At 35.8% G+C, this 15,405-nt stretch overlaps 1 protein-coding gene across 1 annotated transcript; it reads left to right on the top strand.

The window, feature by feature from the left end:
- Positions 1-3,176: 3,176 nt before the first annotated feature.
- On the top strand, positions 3,177-5,627 carry LOC6567866 (putative odorant receptor 85e). Its single transcript, XM_001994046.2, has 3 exons — positions 3,177-3,967; positions 4,502-5,048; positions 5,508-5,627. Exons 1-3 carry the CDS (start codon positions 3,177-3,179, stop codon positions 5,580-5,582), a joined length of 1,413 nt encoding a protein of 470 aa, XP_001994082.1. The 3' UTR covers positions 5,583-5,627.
- The last annotated feature ends 9,778 nt before the right edge of the window (positions 5,628-15,405 follow it).

The raw sequence follows: 15,405 nt of genomic DNA, 5'->3' as shown, positions 1-15,405 counted from the left end.
TAAGAAGTAGGTTGGCGTTTGGCGAACACAGCTCTACAAATATTTGTGCAGCTGCCAAAGCACAAAATAACAAATTCAGTCTGCAATAGAATGTGTGTTAATTGAAATAGCGCATACGACAGGTGTGCCAGCTTTTATTAAACGGATAACGAATAGCATGCCATCCCCTAATTGAAAATAACATAAATAACTTACAAAATGGTGGTGGATTTAATTTTAAAATATATTTTATTTTGAAATCTAATTAAATTGAAGTAATTTCTGCTCCATTTTTTCTTAATATTTCCCAAATTTTAATAACTTTGAAAACGTAAATATAAAATTTAATTTGAAATTCCAAAGTATGCAAAATTCACAAGGAAGCAACTCCGACCCCATTAAACATATACATATATACTTATTTTTATATATAAGTATCCCTTGGCTTCAATTAGTTTTTATTAAAACACTCGTTCTTGATATAATTTTTATTTTCATTTTACAAATCCGCAGGCAAGTAATAAAAACAATAACAGATTATGCTAAGAAAATTGCCGAGTTGCTCATTAAGCGAATCTTTAGCAATTTCACTTTTCATTATGCATACACGACGTGTGCGCTTAAGCAATTAAATAAATCAGACCCGCATAAGTATGCAACAATATGTGTGTAAATGTATGTAAAATGTTTGGCATATTGCGTATTCGCCCACAACAGGCTGCGGCCTCTGAATGAAGTATCTCAATTCTGCCTGTCACACTGTTGCTGCTGCTGCTGTTGTTGTTCTTTCATAAAAATTATGCAGATTAAATGTGGCAACAACGTTTGCTTAGCCAGCCAAGTGACATTAAATTCGCATAAGGCTGAGCAACAACAAAAAAAACAACAACATAAAATAATAAGAAGAAGAACAGAAGATGTCTAAATAATAAAAGGAACTTGAGCTGTTGGCGCGACGCACAAGTTGATTGAATAAATCACAGCAGGTAGACTGGAGATGTGTTTTTTTTTTTGGGAGAATCTTCTGCGAGAAAGAAAAAGTAAAAAAATAAAACAGAAAAACAGAAAAAGGTACAACAGAAGACTGCACATGTAGCCGAGCAGCATGCAAAATTGATGGCCAACTCTATGTGGAGTTTGCAGACGCGTTCGGTGTAAACTTTTTACAACCCGGCAACAATTTGGCCAAGTAGCTGTAAAGCAGCAGTTGGGCTCAGACTCAGACCTAGTCTAAGACACAAAACTTGGCCCAGTCCCTGCTGATGCTGATGCTGGTGCTTTTCATGCCTCATTATCCCAACAGTGTGTAACAATTTCGCCTGGCTACGAAATAAATTCAATCTTTGTGTCTCGGACGAAGCCCAAAAAGAACGAAACAAAAATTAAATTAGTTTCCATTTGTACTCAAACTTGTATATATGTATATATATAAATTTATATCTTCGATGAGTTTGCGAAAGTTCCCTGATGAGTTTTGCTAGATATTTTTAGAACATTTTTGTTTGTTTTCCTTTTCCATACAAAATCCCTTAAAGTATGTACATTTAGAGGGTCAATGGTGACCTTCAACGGAGTCTGTTATATAACTTACCTAGAATTAAATGTTTTGCCTTGAGCACCTGTCGCTTATGCACCATTGAATCCATCAAACCTTTGGCTAGCTTCGCTTGCGATAAAATTAATTAACTGCCTTTTGCTCGTCTCTGTCACACTTTTGCATGGCAACAGGTGTAGTCAGTTTGCAAGACAAGCACGGAGCAAAAGATGAAACAAACAAAAAAGTGCCAAGTGCAAATTACAAATTGCAAATTGCAACAAACGACAGCTGACAAGTGTCGTCGGCAGCGTTTAAGTATCACTTAACACTCATTGATAATATAAATAATTTTAATTATACTACACCTGCAATTGATTTTCTATGCTTCCAATTTTATACATTCATTTTCTGTTTAATTTATATTATAACTTGGGGTTTATATTTATTCAGAGCTTTGTATTTAATACAGAATATATGTCCGCTTCATGCGACTTATACTACGCGATTCAAGCGACCAAAAGCGACTGACTCTTGCTTCATGAAAGTAGCTTAAATATACCATCGAAGAAGGTCTGGATCATAAGGAACTGACAATTACCGTTGCTCGCAGGCAACAACAGATTAAGACTACAAAACGGGAATGCAAGACAAGCTGCGGTGTACATAGGCAAATACAGTTATTTCCAACAATTTATTATTCTCTTGCTATGAGACATCTTCTGGTTGACATTTAGAATTATTCAAAACTTAATTACCATACTGCAAAATTAAAATAAAAATCAAACACTAATCGCTTGTACAAAAAAAGAACTATATTCAAATAGCTGCATTTCCAATCAAAAACAACAATTTTCACAATTCATCGCACACGTTTCATTATACAAAATGTGCTGAATAAAGACATGTGGGCGAAGTATAGATACCAAATAATGATAATCAACATATATGACTATTGTGTAGTGTAGTAAAAATATATGAAAATGTAGCTTTTTATTTATTTTTTAATTGTCTTTTTAGTCATTTGCTTATTTTCAATTAAGCTAAACATCAAAACTACATGTTTTTTTTGTGTTGAAGTAGTTAAGTAGAGAGACAAAATGTCTAAAGCATTAAAAACTGATTTCCATATAGGGGCTGGCCTCAAATCATATCGGTTCAAAGTCAATATAATATTCCCCTACAATAATCTGCTACTAATATAATAATCTGCTTTAATATTCTTCCATGAATGTATAGTGCTTTATTGTCTTATGGGGATTACTTGAAATCAATCAGGGATTTTAGGAATACAAGTTTTAAATACACCACAAATAGGTATATAATATATAGTAATCTCAATCAACCTAATCGTTGACCGCCCACTTCTTGAATTAATAAACAATTAAGTCTCTGCAGGAAACTATTTTGTTGGACTCGAAAGTGGCAATTAAACATTTGAGCAACTCTATGTGAATGCCAACGCCCACCTGTCCTTTTAATATCAATTAAGACACCCATCGTGCGACACTTGGCTGCTAACTTTTTAAAAGCTCATTAATGCATAAATTAGGCTGTTCCATCTCCTGCCACACTTGCCGTGCAACCCACTATAAGTTTTTCTTTAAATAGCCGCGTTAACCAGGCAGATGAGCAGTTAGATTTCCATTTAGTAGTTGGCAACATGGCCAGTCTGCAGTTTCACGGCGGCATCGATCCGAATGTCTGTTATGCAAGGCGAGATCAGGATCCATGTCGGGCGAAACACTTCTTTGGACTGCATCTGAAGCTCCAGCTGCTGACTGGCCTGATGCCCAACCTAGAGTTGCTTCGCTCGCAGCCCAAGTGGCAGCAGTCGGTGCTGCGTTTAGGTGCAATCCTCCACAGTCTGCTGGTTGCTTTCATCTCACTGCATCTGGGAATGCTGTTCACCAAAACGACACTGGATGCACTGCCCACGGGCAATCTGGAGGACATTACGGATGCTCTGACCATGACCATCATATATTTCTTTACGGCCTATGGCATCATCTATTGGTGTTTGCGCTCCAAGCGTTTAAGTCACTACCTGACCCACATCAATCGAGAGTATCGTCATCATTCCCTTGCTGGTGTCAGTTTTGTCAATATGCATGCCACGTACAGCTGGGCGAGAAGATTTTCGTTCATTTGGTTCATCGCCTGTATGGCGGGTGTCATCTTCTGGGGCGTCACGCCACTGGTACTGGGCATACGGGTGCTTCCGTTGCGCTGCTGGTATCCTTTCGATGCGATGGCCGAGCACATCTATCCGTTCATCTATGCCATTCAGCTCTACGGTCAGATGATTGTGGGCTCCACATTCGCCTATGGCGGCTTGTTGTTTGTCTCGATCTCCTCAATGCTGCTGGGTCAGTATGATGTGCTCTACTGTAGTCTCAAGAATCTGGATGCCCATGCCAGGCTGATGGCGGGAGAATCGCTGCGCGACTTGCGGTGAGTAATAATTTTCCTATCAAAAAATTTATTGATGAAACAAGAAAGTATTTTTAAAAAAATGTTCGTTTAAAACAAATATTTTTCTTATGATTCCTTTTTAAAGTCTGTTTTTTTTTACTTCTACATTTGTTTAGTTATATTGTACATTTGTATCGTAAAATATATATTAAACTTAAAAGGGTAAAAAAGGATTATATATTGCCTTAGTTTTAAGAATTTGTTTCCATTTAAACGGCGTATTTCTCTTAAATATTTAAAATGCATACTTAAAACTAAATATTGGACAAATTTTTTAAGATATTTGCTTATCTTTTTAGTTGGTATTTTTAATGAAAATATCAATACAAAATTAATTACGTCATTTCCAAATTATGTGTATATATAATATATAATCTGCAATGTATTTCATGACTTCTTTCTTATTCATTTTTCTTTTTTACATGTTAACATAAACTGTTTTTTTTTAAACCAAATTGCAACCAACAAATCAACTTCACCTATTCAAATCGAAGTTTTTATTTTCTTTGCCAGTGCTCTTCAGCAGGAACTGCTGCTCGATGAGTCAACCTGTGAGCTCGGGCAATATGCAATGCTGCAGGAGCAACCTACGGACTTGGACAGATTCACATTGACGCGTATGGAGCCACCACTGAGTTTGACAAGAGGCGCCCATGCAGGACTCGTGGAATGCGTGCGCTTGCATCGTTTTATACTGGAGTGCGCCGCAGAGCTGGAGGAGCTGTTTAGTCCATACTGCCTGTTCAAGTCGCTGCAGATTACGTTCCAGCTGTGCCTGCTCGTCTTCGTCGGAGTCTCCGGCTCACGTGAAGTTGTCCGTGTGATCAATCAGTTGCAGTATCTGATCCTGACCATCTTCGAGCTCCTCATGTTCACCTATTGCGGCGAGCTACTGAGTCGCCACAGCGTCCGTGTGGGCGATGCCTTCTGGCGTGGCATCTGGTGGCAGCATGCGCCCAACATGAAAAGGGATGTGCTCATCTTTCTGGTGAATAGTCGCCGAGCCGTCCGGATCACAGCCGGCAAGTTTTATGTCATGGATGTTAATCGATTGCGATCGGTGGGTTTGCATTTTATTTCGGGTTAACTTGCACATTATTGAAAACTATTGATTTGACAACAGGGAATATCAGCGCATCCATAAAGTATATATGATCTCGATCAGGATTCCGAGATAGGTTGAATTAGTCATATCAGCCGATTTGAAAGTAGTTGTAAACATTTTAAATTTTTTAATAATGATTTTTGCTTTGCTTATGTATTAAATTATTTATTAAAAATGTCTATAAAATATTGCCAAAAATTAATGAATTCAGCAGATGATAATTTCACATAAGTCTACTTGCATTTTGATCAAGCTATAGCTATTTTAATTTAAAAGAGCTAGTTCAACAAATACAGAAGTTATTTAAGAAACCAATTTTGAGTTGATTTATCTTGACTAGAGCACGCTGTGATTTATTAATTTAGGTTTAATGACTCGTTTTTTAATAACTCTTCCATTTTGTTTCGCTGCTAGGTCATCACGCAGGCTTTCAGTTTTCTGACGCTGCTCCAAAAACTGGCCGCCAAGAAGACAGCCCCGGAGTCCTAGGGCTTGGCTCTCGTCCTTGTCAGACCGCGCAGTCGGCAGCCATTGTTTGCCTATGTTAATATTTATTTTGCTCATTAAAAACATGTCGAGTAAAATGCAAATAATATTTACATACATTTCCGCCTCGTTCATTTATTTGCTTAACGTTTTACAACTACGCTCCGTTGTGCGTGTGAATGTGTGGGCGTGTAAAATGCCTATCTGTATGTATTGTATATGTGTATGTATTTAAATATGGCATTCTCCTTTGGCCTATCTTTGATAAGCATGCCATGCCAACCCAACTCAAAACTCTCGAGGAGCAACACGCCAAGAGTTAAGTGGCCTCCAAAACAGGCGGAAATTAAGGCTACATGTGTACAGTTAATGACAGCAGTTTATAGACACACAGCAAAAAACAAACAATGCATTCAAAAACAAAAATTGCTCATTTTCATTTTATTTTTCTTTCTTGCGCCGACAATAAATAAAAAATTGTAAGCTCAAGCTAATGGCTACAATCCATTAACCAAATGGTTTTTGTTTTCCAGAATTCTGTAAATCTGTAAATGATTTATGTCATCAGTAAAATACTTTAATTTTTGTTTTTTAATTTTTGAGACATATGATAACTCAAGTAATCTTAAGCAAAATTTGAGATAGATCGCTTGAGGATTAACCCAACACTTAAGTAATTCAATACATACTACATATCAAACAGATCTTCAAGTGCTTAAACTGTATTCAACATTTACCTCAGCTAGAGATGTTTATTCCTTCAAATATATACATAAGTTTCATAATCCACAATTTACTCAAAATGTTTGATTATTAAACAAAGAATCAAGAACGAATTAAGATCTTCAACTAACCATACCAAACAGCTATGAATTCCTTAATGGAATCTCAATTAAAGTTTAAAAACAGCTACTTACAAACATTTGTATTTTTTGAAAAGTTGAAATGTCAGCTAAATGTCTCGGGTAGTCAGTTTTCTTATTATTATTTTTTTAAAGTGCCATGGCATGGAATGTTCAGCCATTAAAAAAAGAAAAGAAATAAAAGAAAAGGAAGAACAACATTTTGTATCTATCTGGGTGGCAAAGTTCTAAGATTTGGCAACCGCGTAAAAGTCGACTTTAATTTTGGTATCAGCGCGACACACGTACGAAAACTTATGGCAAACTTTTCAACTCATTTGCGCTTTACATTTTTCATTGTGCCAAGACACACACACTCACACACACACTCACACTCACACACACACACACTCACAAACTTGTTGTGTATGAGAAACGCATGTATTTATAGTGAGTCATTTGTTTCTGTTTTTGCTGCCGCCTATTTTGATCCGCCCACGTGCTGTTTCCCTTTTGTTTGTGATACCCTGTATCCATTACAAATGTGCTTCAGGGGGAATCGTGAAATTGTGTAAATTCATGCAATAGTCAGGAGGTGTTTTGTATTGTATATCATACGCAAAACAAGTTTGTATACATAATGGGTATCTCCTAGTCAGATACTGCAATATCATTGTTTTCTTTGTGCTTTTTATTCTTTTTGTGTGTGCTTCTTAGAAAATTACATTTTTGCTCGTTGTGCGTTTTGTGCTTTTTGTCGTTACGGAAATACCTTTCATTTTTGTCAATTTATTCACTTTGCCTGGCTAACTACCTTTATGCGTGACTGCAGGAGCCAGGACATTTATATTGCACGTTACTTGATAAGCGCAATGCACAACAACAGCAGCAGCAACAACAGCAAAAGCAACAGCAGCAGCAGCACCTGCAAATAGATGTTATTGCCATATTTCTTTGTCAGCCAGGCAGCAAGCTATGGCAACAAAATCAAAATCCAGCTTGTCATAATGAGGCGAAGACGAGATGGCCGGAGTCTCAGCTAACCACTTTAGCTGACAGCTTTAATAACCAAAACGCAGTTGGGATGAAAAGTGCATTTGATAGCAGACCTGATGGAAAATGGAAATGGTAAACAAATCAAATTGAGCTGAGGGCGCTGGGAGCAACTGACGGATTGAGTAAACTGAAATTGGTAATCATATCTGATTACCCAAAGGAATAGACAGCAGCATCAAATGTCTATTTGTTGAACGATGAGCTTTCTTTCTTTTTCAACTTTCTTTAGTTTCACTTCCATCTGCTTCTCTGCCTGTCTAAAGACATTGTGGCATTGAGCCTAGGTAGACATTAAATAATATTATTTTACAGCTTTCAATAAATAGTCAGCAAGTAAGCTTTATTGAAAACGGCCAGCTAAATTTAAAATACCAATTACTAAAAGTTATTAACAGTTTTAGTTTAATATTTTGAACTAATAATATAAAATAATAAATAAAAATTGTTATTATAAGTTTTTTAATACTTTTTTTCTCAATTTAATTAACATGGGAAAATAAATATTTAATTCTTGGGACAAAAGAATGCAGCTTTTTCCAATTGAATTTCATTTTGTATGTTAAGGCATTTCGTTAATTTCTTGTTAAGTATTCCACTTTAATTTCACGCTGCCAATACGCAACAGGCCAAAATACTCATTTCCAGCTTTCTGCCAATTCCAGTGAACACACACAAAAATGTTTTGTGGTCCGGTGCAGGGATGCGCGAAAATATGTTTATAAGCTAATTTGTTTTGTTTTCAACTCGAGTGCAGAGTGCCACCATGAAAAGTTGAGTGAATGAATAACAATCTGCTACTGGGTACTCAAAACCAAACACCCAAAAACACCCACCCACGCACACCACCAGTCGAATGCCAGCTGCCTGTCAATGGCCTGGCAAACAGCTAGACAAATAAATATCCACGGCCGCATGGCATTTGCCATTGACGAGCCCTCGAGGACCTGTCGACACAACTTTGAACTCTAATAGTCGTCTTCACCAAATTAAATTAACACAAAGGCATTGGCCACGGCTACCAACTGGCGGCATTTTAATTGAAAGCAATCAATAAAAACGCGACGTCGGCATGCCAACTCTTCTATCTTGGTCCATGAAGCAGCTGCCAGAGGAGCTGGCCAGAGATTTGAGATTTGTAATGAAAGCGGTTTGCCCAAAGCCATAAAACTCAGCTGAACTTTGTTTGTATATATAGAGTGTATAATTCAATATTAGCAGTCTACATTATTCATTTTATTAGCGTAACTTAAACACTTTAATGATTCAGTTTAATAGTATTGAATATTTGACTTGTTCGACAAACGTGTGCCGTAAAACTGTTTAAAAATATACATTGCTGCTATGCTGCCTTAATTCGGAAAGTAATTTCATTTCAAATACAATACAATACAGCAGCGGAAGGGACGAGTTTTTCATTAAGCCGAAGTCAACCCAAATATCTGTCACTTAATGTTCGCAATGTGATGTTCATTTTGAAGATGAAAACATTAAGTTGAAGTGCGAGAAAATCTTGTTTAATTATTTATTTATTTAAATTCGAATTGGATCTGAAAGCTTTTGTAAAATAAATGTACGGTTCTTATTTGTTTATTTAAAAGCTATTTTAACCTTCGGCATATCTGCAGCTCAAATTTTAGAACTTATAAATAAGCAGCCAAATAAAGATTGACTAGATCTAATTAATGGTATTCGAAATCAACTCTCGACAGTTGCTTATTAAATTATTTGTATTTTTGCCAGAATAATGCCATCACATTTTGCCAGCTGTGACTTCAATCATTTTGACACTTTGTGTTGTTGTCAGTCTGTCACATAATCAAATTATGCATCTCGGTCACACACAGCTACAGGGTTTTTACCCCAAAGGTGAAAGGGCTGTGTATTGTCATACCTTTGGCTAATTTCATTTACATGCTAATATTCAATTTGCAATTTGTGTCTGAGCTTCATTCAAGAACCGATGAAATACATTTCTTTTTTGCTTTTGCAACTTAATTGGCTCGTGCAACATGTCGTATCTGTTATTGTTAAGGAATATTTTTGTCAGCTTGTTGCTGTCACAAATTTCCAAATACCCAGCAGCCTTTTTGGCCACAAGGTGCACACAGTAGACACTCACATCCTCATTCTGGGAACAATCAGAATGACTAAACAAAAGCCAAGTATTATTTTCCAACGAGTCAAGCAATCAGCTTTACTTTTTATGCGTGTGTGTGTCTCTTTGCGTATGTGTCGGGCTGTCCTCAAATTAAATTCCATCAGAAATTGTGCACAATCAGTTTTGTAAGTGCTTTGAAATGAAAGCATTGAATTATGTGGTTTTTATTGTAGTTCCTCAGCTTTCTGTTGGCTTCATCAAAATAATTTAATACTGATTGCCATAATGCTATTATAGGTGCTGCATTCCGTTGTCCGTGTTCGTATGGGTATCTTTAGATATGGCATAAAATTGCATTGTATATGCGAAAGCATTCCCGTTGCAGAGAACCAGTCCAAAAGGGGCTATAAAAAGCGCAACAAGCTTGGACCGTAAATCAATGCAATCAGGCGCACAGCTACCCGGCTGACTGCCTGCAGTTGATATATAGATATCTCGCCATTTTGCTTTATTTTATAAATGGCACAAATACAATAAATGGTCATAAATAACAAACTGCAGGCGTTTATTAACCTACAATCGATTAAGTTCCGTGTGCATTTATTATGCTGCTTCTGCGAAAATCGACCAAGTTCCACAAAACTTTTTAAATAATTTTTTCGCGGTCGTTTCGTTTGCTGCTGACAATTGTTTACACAACAATTTAACCGCAAATATTTAACGATTTTCGTAGTTAAAAATAAAATAAATCACATGCAGAGCTGCATGAGTTGAACAAAAGGGTCATAAAGTATCTGCCAGGTCACAGATGTATATGAATACACTGAGAAGAAGATGTACTCAATTATCAAAATTCTGCATTTTTAATTGAAATTGTTATCAATGTAGAGTAAAAGAAAAAAATTTATTTAAAGATGGTTCTTTCTACAAAAATCAGTCTTGGTTTAATATTTTACTAGTTAAGGTTGCTTTAAATGTTGTTTTTCATTTTTTCTTTCCTTGTGTATATAGCACATTCTGAACTCAATTGAAAATCTACCTGAAAACTATAACTTTTTTAATTCATTTTAGAATTAATTTCATATATTTGTAAAATGCTAAAAACTAATATTTTAAAACAATATAAAAAACAAAAAATTTAAAATTAGAGTTCTCTGTACATTACAAATATTTTATTTAGCACATTTTTTTTTAATTTAAAAATATCCTTGTTTTAGAAGGACACAAGCTTCCGTTTTAAAAATAATGTGAGTCCTTGTTCAAAGTGTATGTATATTAAAAATAATGTAGATCTGGTCTTAAATTCGGTTCTAGTGAATGCTCTATTTTAAGGTGGAGCTTAATGGCGAGGGCCTAAGAGAGCACTACAGTTTTTTATATTTTTTTGCCTGCCCTGGGGCGCACTCGAGTACAAATTTTTAAGTTGCGTCGCTTCGCTAACAGCTGCAGCAGCAGCAGTAGCAAAAGCAGAAGCAACACAAGCAACAGCAGAGCAGCGTTTATTACAGTAACTTTTCTTTTGTTTTTTTTTTTTTGTTTTTGCTGGTGGCACTCCCCTCGGTCCGCTTGCTGTGCTTTACGAGATCCTTAAAGTTAAAATAAAATTAAGAGACGCTGAGTAGTCGCTATTTTGGACGTTGCCCATTTTTTATGACTTTGGTCGCCACTTTGTTGGGATTTACTTTACGCTTTTTGTGGCCCGCCAAACTTGCTCACAAATTTGCGTGGCCTTACTGTGTGCATTAATTTTTCAAGTACCTTCAAATACTTATCATAATTATCATTCAACTAATAATGATGCTTGTCAGCAGCAGCTGCAAAATTAAGCTAACTTTCATTTTCGCCTGGTCTCCTGGTGCAGGTGGTGCAGCATTTAAAGTGCATACTTTTAGTGGAATTGGAATAGGAACGAGTTGTATAGCATAGTTAATGGCTTGTGAGTACTTTATTATACCCTTGCAGGGGTTGTTTAAGTTTTGTCGTCAATCGTGTTACGCATCTGTGAAACAGCTGTTCTAAGTCTGATGTTTTCCCGAGACAGTAATTATATTTAGACCGCAACAATAATTGCTTAGAAATGCAATCGCATTTTTCCAATATTTCTATTTATATCATTTTAATGCTTTTCATTCAGTCTGCAAAGCAAATTAATGAAATTGTCGATTGATGTTTAATTGAGTGGAATTCGTTGTGAGGCATTGCGAGACTGAATGCTTTTATCGAATCCATCAGCAGCAAATTGCGACCGATTTTATGAGTGGAGTGCAGTTTTTGTTGAATTGACGCCGTTGAATTGCACAACAGCAAATTGTAGTTGCTTCATTCAATTATTGTAAATATAGCCTGTGTCAACTGATTTGTCCTGTGCCCCGTCATAAATGAAACAAGTGGCGTTTGTTCGATTGAATGCACATTTAATGTAAATAATAAAAGCTCTTCAAAAACAAACACACACATTTGTACAATTTGTAATGTAACGGCTTATGATTAGTTAAGCATAAAATATTATTGCTAATATGTCATACATATTTCCATATTTATTTTATATATATTACTGTTTCAGTGTCTTTGACGTGTTTGAATGGAATATCTAATATCTACTATCTAATTTATCGTGGTTTGTACAATTTGTAGACAACATCAAAGCACAGAGATATGTCCTTTATTATGTTAATTTTGGTTTTCTAATACTTTGTGGGTGGTATTTCCTTACTTTTCTTTTTAGAAACCAAACACATACAAGTTGTTTCTAGTTATTAAGCACTTTTCTTGTTTAAATTCGAGAATGTGCAACTTTCCGGGGGAAACCTGTAGTTTTGATCCGTAGAAATGCGTTGTTACTATGTGTTTATAATATGATTGGTTATTAAGTACTCAGAGTACATTTATAATAGTTTGCGGTTACATATCATTCTTTAGCTATACTACTTTTACACTAATCAGATCATAGGCTGGTTTTGGGCTTACTTTTTCACATATACATTTTTCCATCTGACTTATTGTATTTGCTTTTTTCTATATGTACAACAAGTTTTGATTAACACTTTTTTTAAACTTAACATTCACTACTAGAATTTACTACTAAATTAGTTTATCTTATTAAAGGTTTAAATACAGTTCTCAGCAGAATTACATCTGGGAAGTGTATTCAACTTAGCATAGCTATTAGTAAAAGCGTTTTGTGACAATGCTCCCCCCTTTTTTCTGTATCTTACATATTTATTAGGTAATTATTTAGAGTTTATGTATTTATGATTTTGATACACGAAAACTTTTAATTACTTAAATGTGATGCCTTTTGATTGTTGTCAACATTAAAGAGGTTTAAATTCGATTTTACCTAGCTTATTTCAATTGTGCTTATTTACAACGCCAAACTAATAGTGAATCGACACTCTTAACACATAAAATGATGTCGATAATGATGTCTTAGTAACTATAGCACATAAATATGACTGCTTATTAACCTATGTTCTTATCGAAGTTTAGTTGATATATAAAAGGCCTGATAATATCAAATAGGATAGGGAAAGATTTGAAGATCTGGGAAGGGTATTTCAAATTCTGTACGGAAGTAAAAACCTTTCGCTTTTGTTTCGCTTGCGAAAAGTGGCAATGCGGAAACGGAAGTTGCTGTTAGCATCTGAAGCTGTTTCTGCTCTTTCTGTTGTTTCTGCTGCTGTTGCTTTTATTGTTTGCCCAACGGACAGGCTATTAAAGTTCAATGAAGTTTCGGCAGACGGTGACATTTAGGCGCAACCTATCATCGAGCCCTACTTGACGGCAATGAAGTGGACAGAAAAATGTTTCCGCTGTCCCATCAAATAAATGGCTATAAATTTTCGAGTTTCGCTTTCGGCCTGCCTTTTTTTTCTTGTTTCTGTTGAAAAATTATACGCACCAGGAGCTGTAAAAAAATGCTTCGTGCCACGTAAGTGCCAGCAGCAGCTCTTTGAGTAGGTGCTACTAATGGCACCATTACATGCTCCCATCCACCACCGCATCTCCCACGCTGCAAATTTGTCGCTTACTTTGTAGCCACATCACAAAATTACGCTTTAAACTTGAAACTTTTGCGAGCCAAATAGCTTTCATTATGGCTTTTCTTATTGTTGCTGCCAATACTGCTTGTTTGATGTGCTGCTTCAAGCATCTGTTTTTCAACAACCGTCTCAGAGCACCTTTTACGTGACCAGCGCAAATGTTTTATTTTTCCAACGGAATGAAGCCAAATGAATCAACTTTTCAAATAAAAATAGCAATCTGTTCGATAAAAATAACAACAGCAACAATCATTTCTCATGGACTTTGCGAACGTGTTGTTTTTGGGGCGTTTTCAATAAATTTGGCATGTTTTTCGCATTAGCGGCTTGCAAATTTTGCCATAAATTAACAATGCATTATTGCGTAAAATAGCCTGAGTGAACAAATAAATAAAGCTCAGCTAATATTGATTGCAATTTGTTTAATCAACTTATCACTTATCAACAACAACAAACAGCAAATTGTTTATTGATTCATAATTCTGTGGAAATACCTATTAATGCATTTGGCTCTAAAGTGCCTGCAAATATATACGAAATTTCGTCAGCACAATTTGCAATTAAAACCGAATTAAGTTTGTGTACCCTCGCTCTATTTGGACGTCTCCTACTAGGTTGTACTTAACATAGTCATTCCATGTTTAGAAAATCGATATCAGATAAGAGCTCCTCCTTCTCCTATACCCTGTTCTTTTTGTCCAGCTTGGGCATAGATAAAAATAAAATATTAGTTTTAAAATAGCCTAAGGAACGGAAGGACACAACAACTAAAACACTTTTACACGTAGAACTCATTATCTGCAAAATAATGCTTGCTTGTCCCCTTCTCTTCGGCTCCTAGAACAATTTAAATATTTCTTCCTTCCGAAATTAAATACAAATAGTAAAATAGCTTGTCTCCTTTAAAATTCGCTAGAGTGGAATTTGCTCAAATTTTAAGTAGTATAATAGAGACTTTGACACATTTGCATACATTTCATATAAAAGCTCATTAAATGATTAGAAATCAATAGATAGATTTTGCACGGCTTGCGAGATTTCTTCCTGCCTCATCGAAAATAAATCGTAAAGATTCTCTTTAATTTACAAATTTCTTTATTTGTGATTTTCAACAAGGGAAACGTATGATATTTTAAGGATTATATGACGAAATATAATTACTTGAAAATCTGTTTTGCCTCATTTAATAATCCCGTTATATGATTGCACAGCCCACGGCGGATTGAAGAGTAGATAGGAGAGGAGATAGAGGAGAGTGAGAGAGAGAGAGAGGAACACAAACTTAATACACCTTGTGAACCACAATTATAGAACGACATGTTGTGCTGTGGCCTGTGGCAACTAAGCTTCTTGGCCAGCTAAAACAGCCTGCAAACAGCTGACCAGGGAGACTTGAAGATGGTAGGCTGGCAGGGTTGGGTTCGGGTCGCTTCGGTTTGGTTGAGTTTGCTTGGTTGGGTTGGGTGGGATGGATAGAGCTATAGCAACCATTTGGTGTGGTGTCGGCTTGCTTTGCAAATGTGCTCAATGGCATGGAAATTGAATTTGAAATTAATTAGAGAACTAAGCCACTAGAACATGGAAACGCATACACACAGACACAGGCACACTCAGAGAAACAATCGCCCTGATAAATATATTTGTAAAAATCAAATATTCCTTAAGTCGAAATTATACAAATATTTTATATATTTGATAATAAATTATAATAAAAAAACCAATTAGAATATATAAATTTGACGAAATTAAAAAAAAATAAATAACAATACTTTAATCTAGTGATATTT

Source organism: Drosophila grimshawi, unplaced genomic scaffold, assembly GCF_018153295.1.
Source record: "Drosophila grimshawi isolate 15287-2541.00 unplaced genomic scaffold, ASM1815329v1 contig_311, whole genome shotgun sequence".
Classification (NCBI taxonomy): Eukaryota; Metazoa; Arthropoda; class Insecta; order Diptera; family Drosophilidae; genus Drosophila; species Drosophila grimshawi.
Note: the sequence above shows the minus strand (reverse complement) of the source record. Positions and strands in the feature narration are given on the sequence as shown.

Excerpts from the sequence above, each read along its gene's own strand:
- LOC6567866 (XM_001994046.2), top strand. The coding sequence starts at position 3,177 with ATGGCCAGTCTGCAGTTTCACGGCGGCATCGATCCGAATGTCTGTTAT. Across the intron at positions 3,968-4,501 it reads GAATCGCTGCGCGACTTGCG|TGCTCTTCAGCAGGAACTGC; the intron begins GTGAGTAATAAT and ends TTTCTTTGCCAG. Across the intron at positions 5,049-5,507 it reads ATGTTAATCGATTGCGATCG|GTCATCACGCAGGCTTTCAG; the intron begins GTGGGTTTGCAT and ends TTTCGCTGCTAG.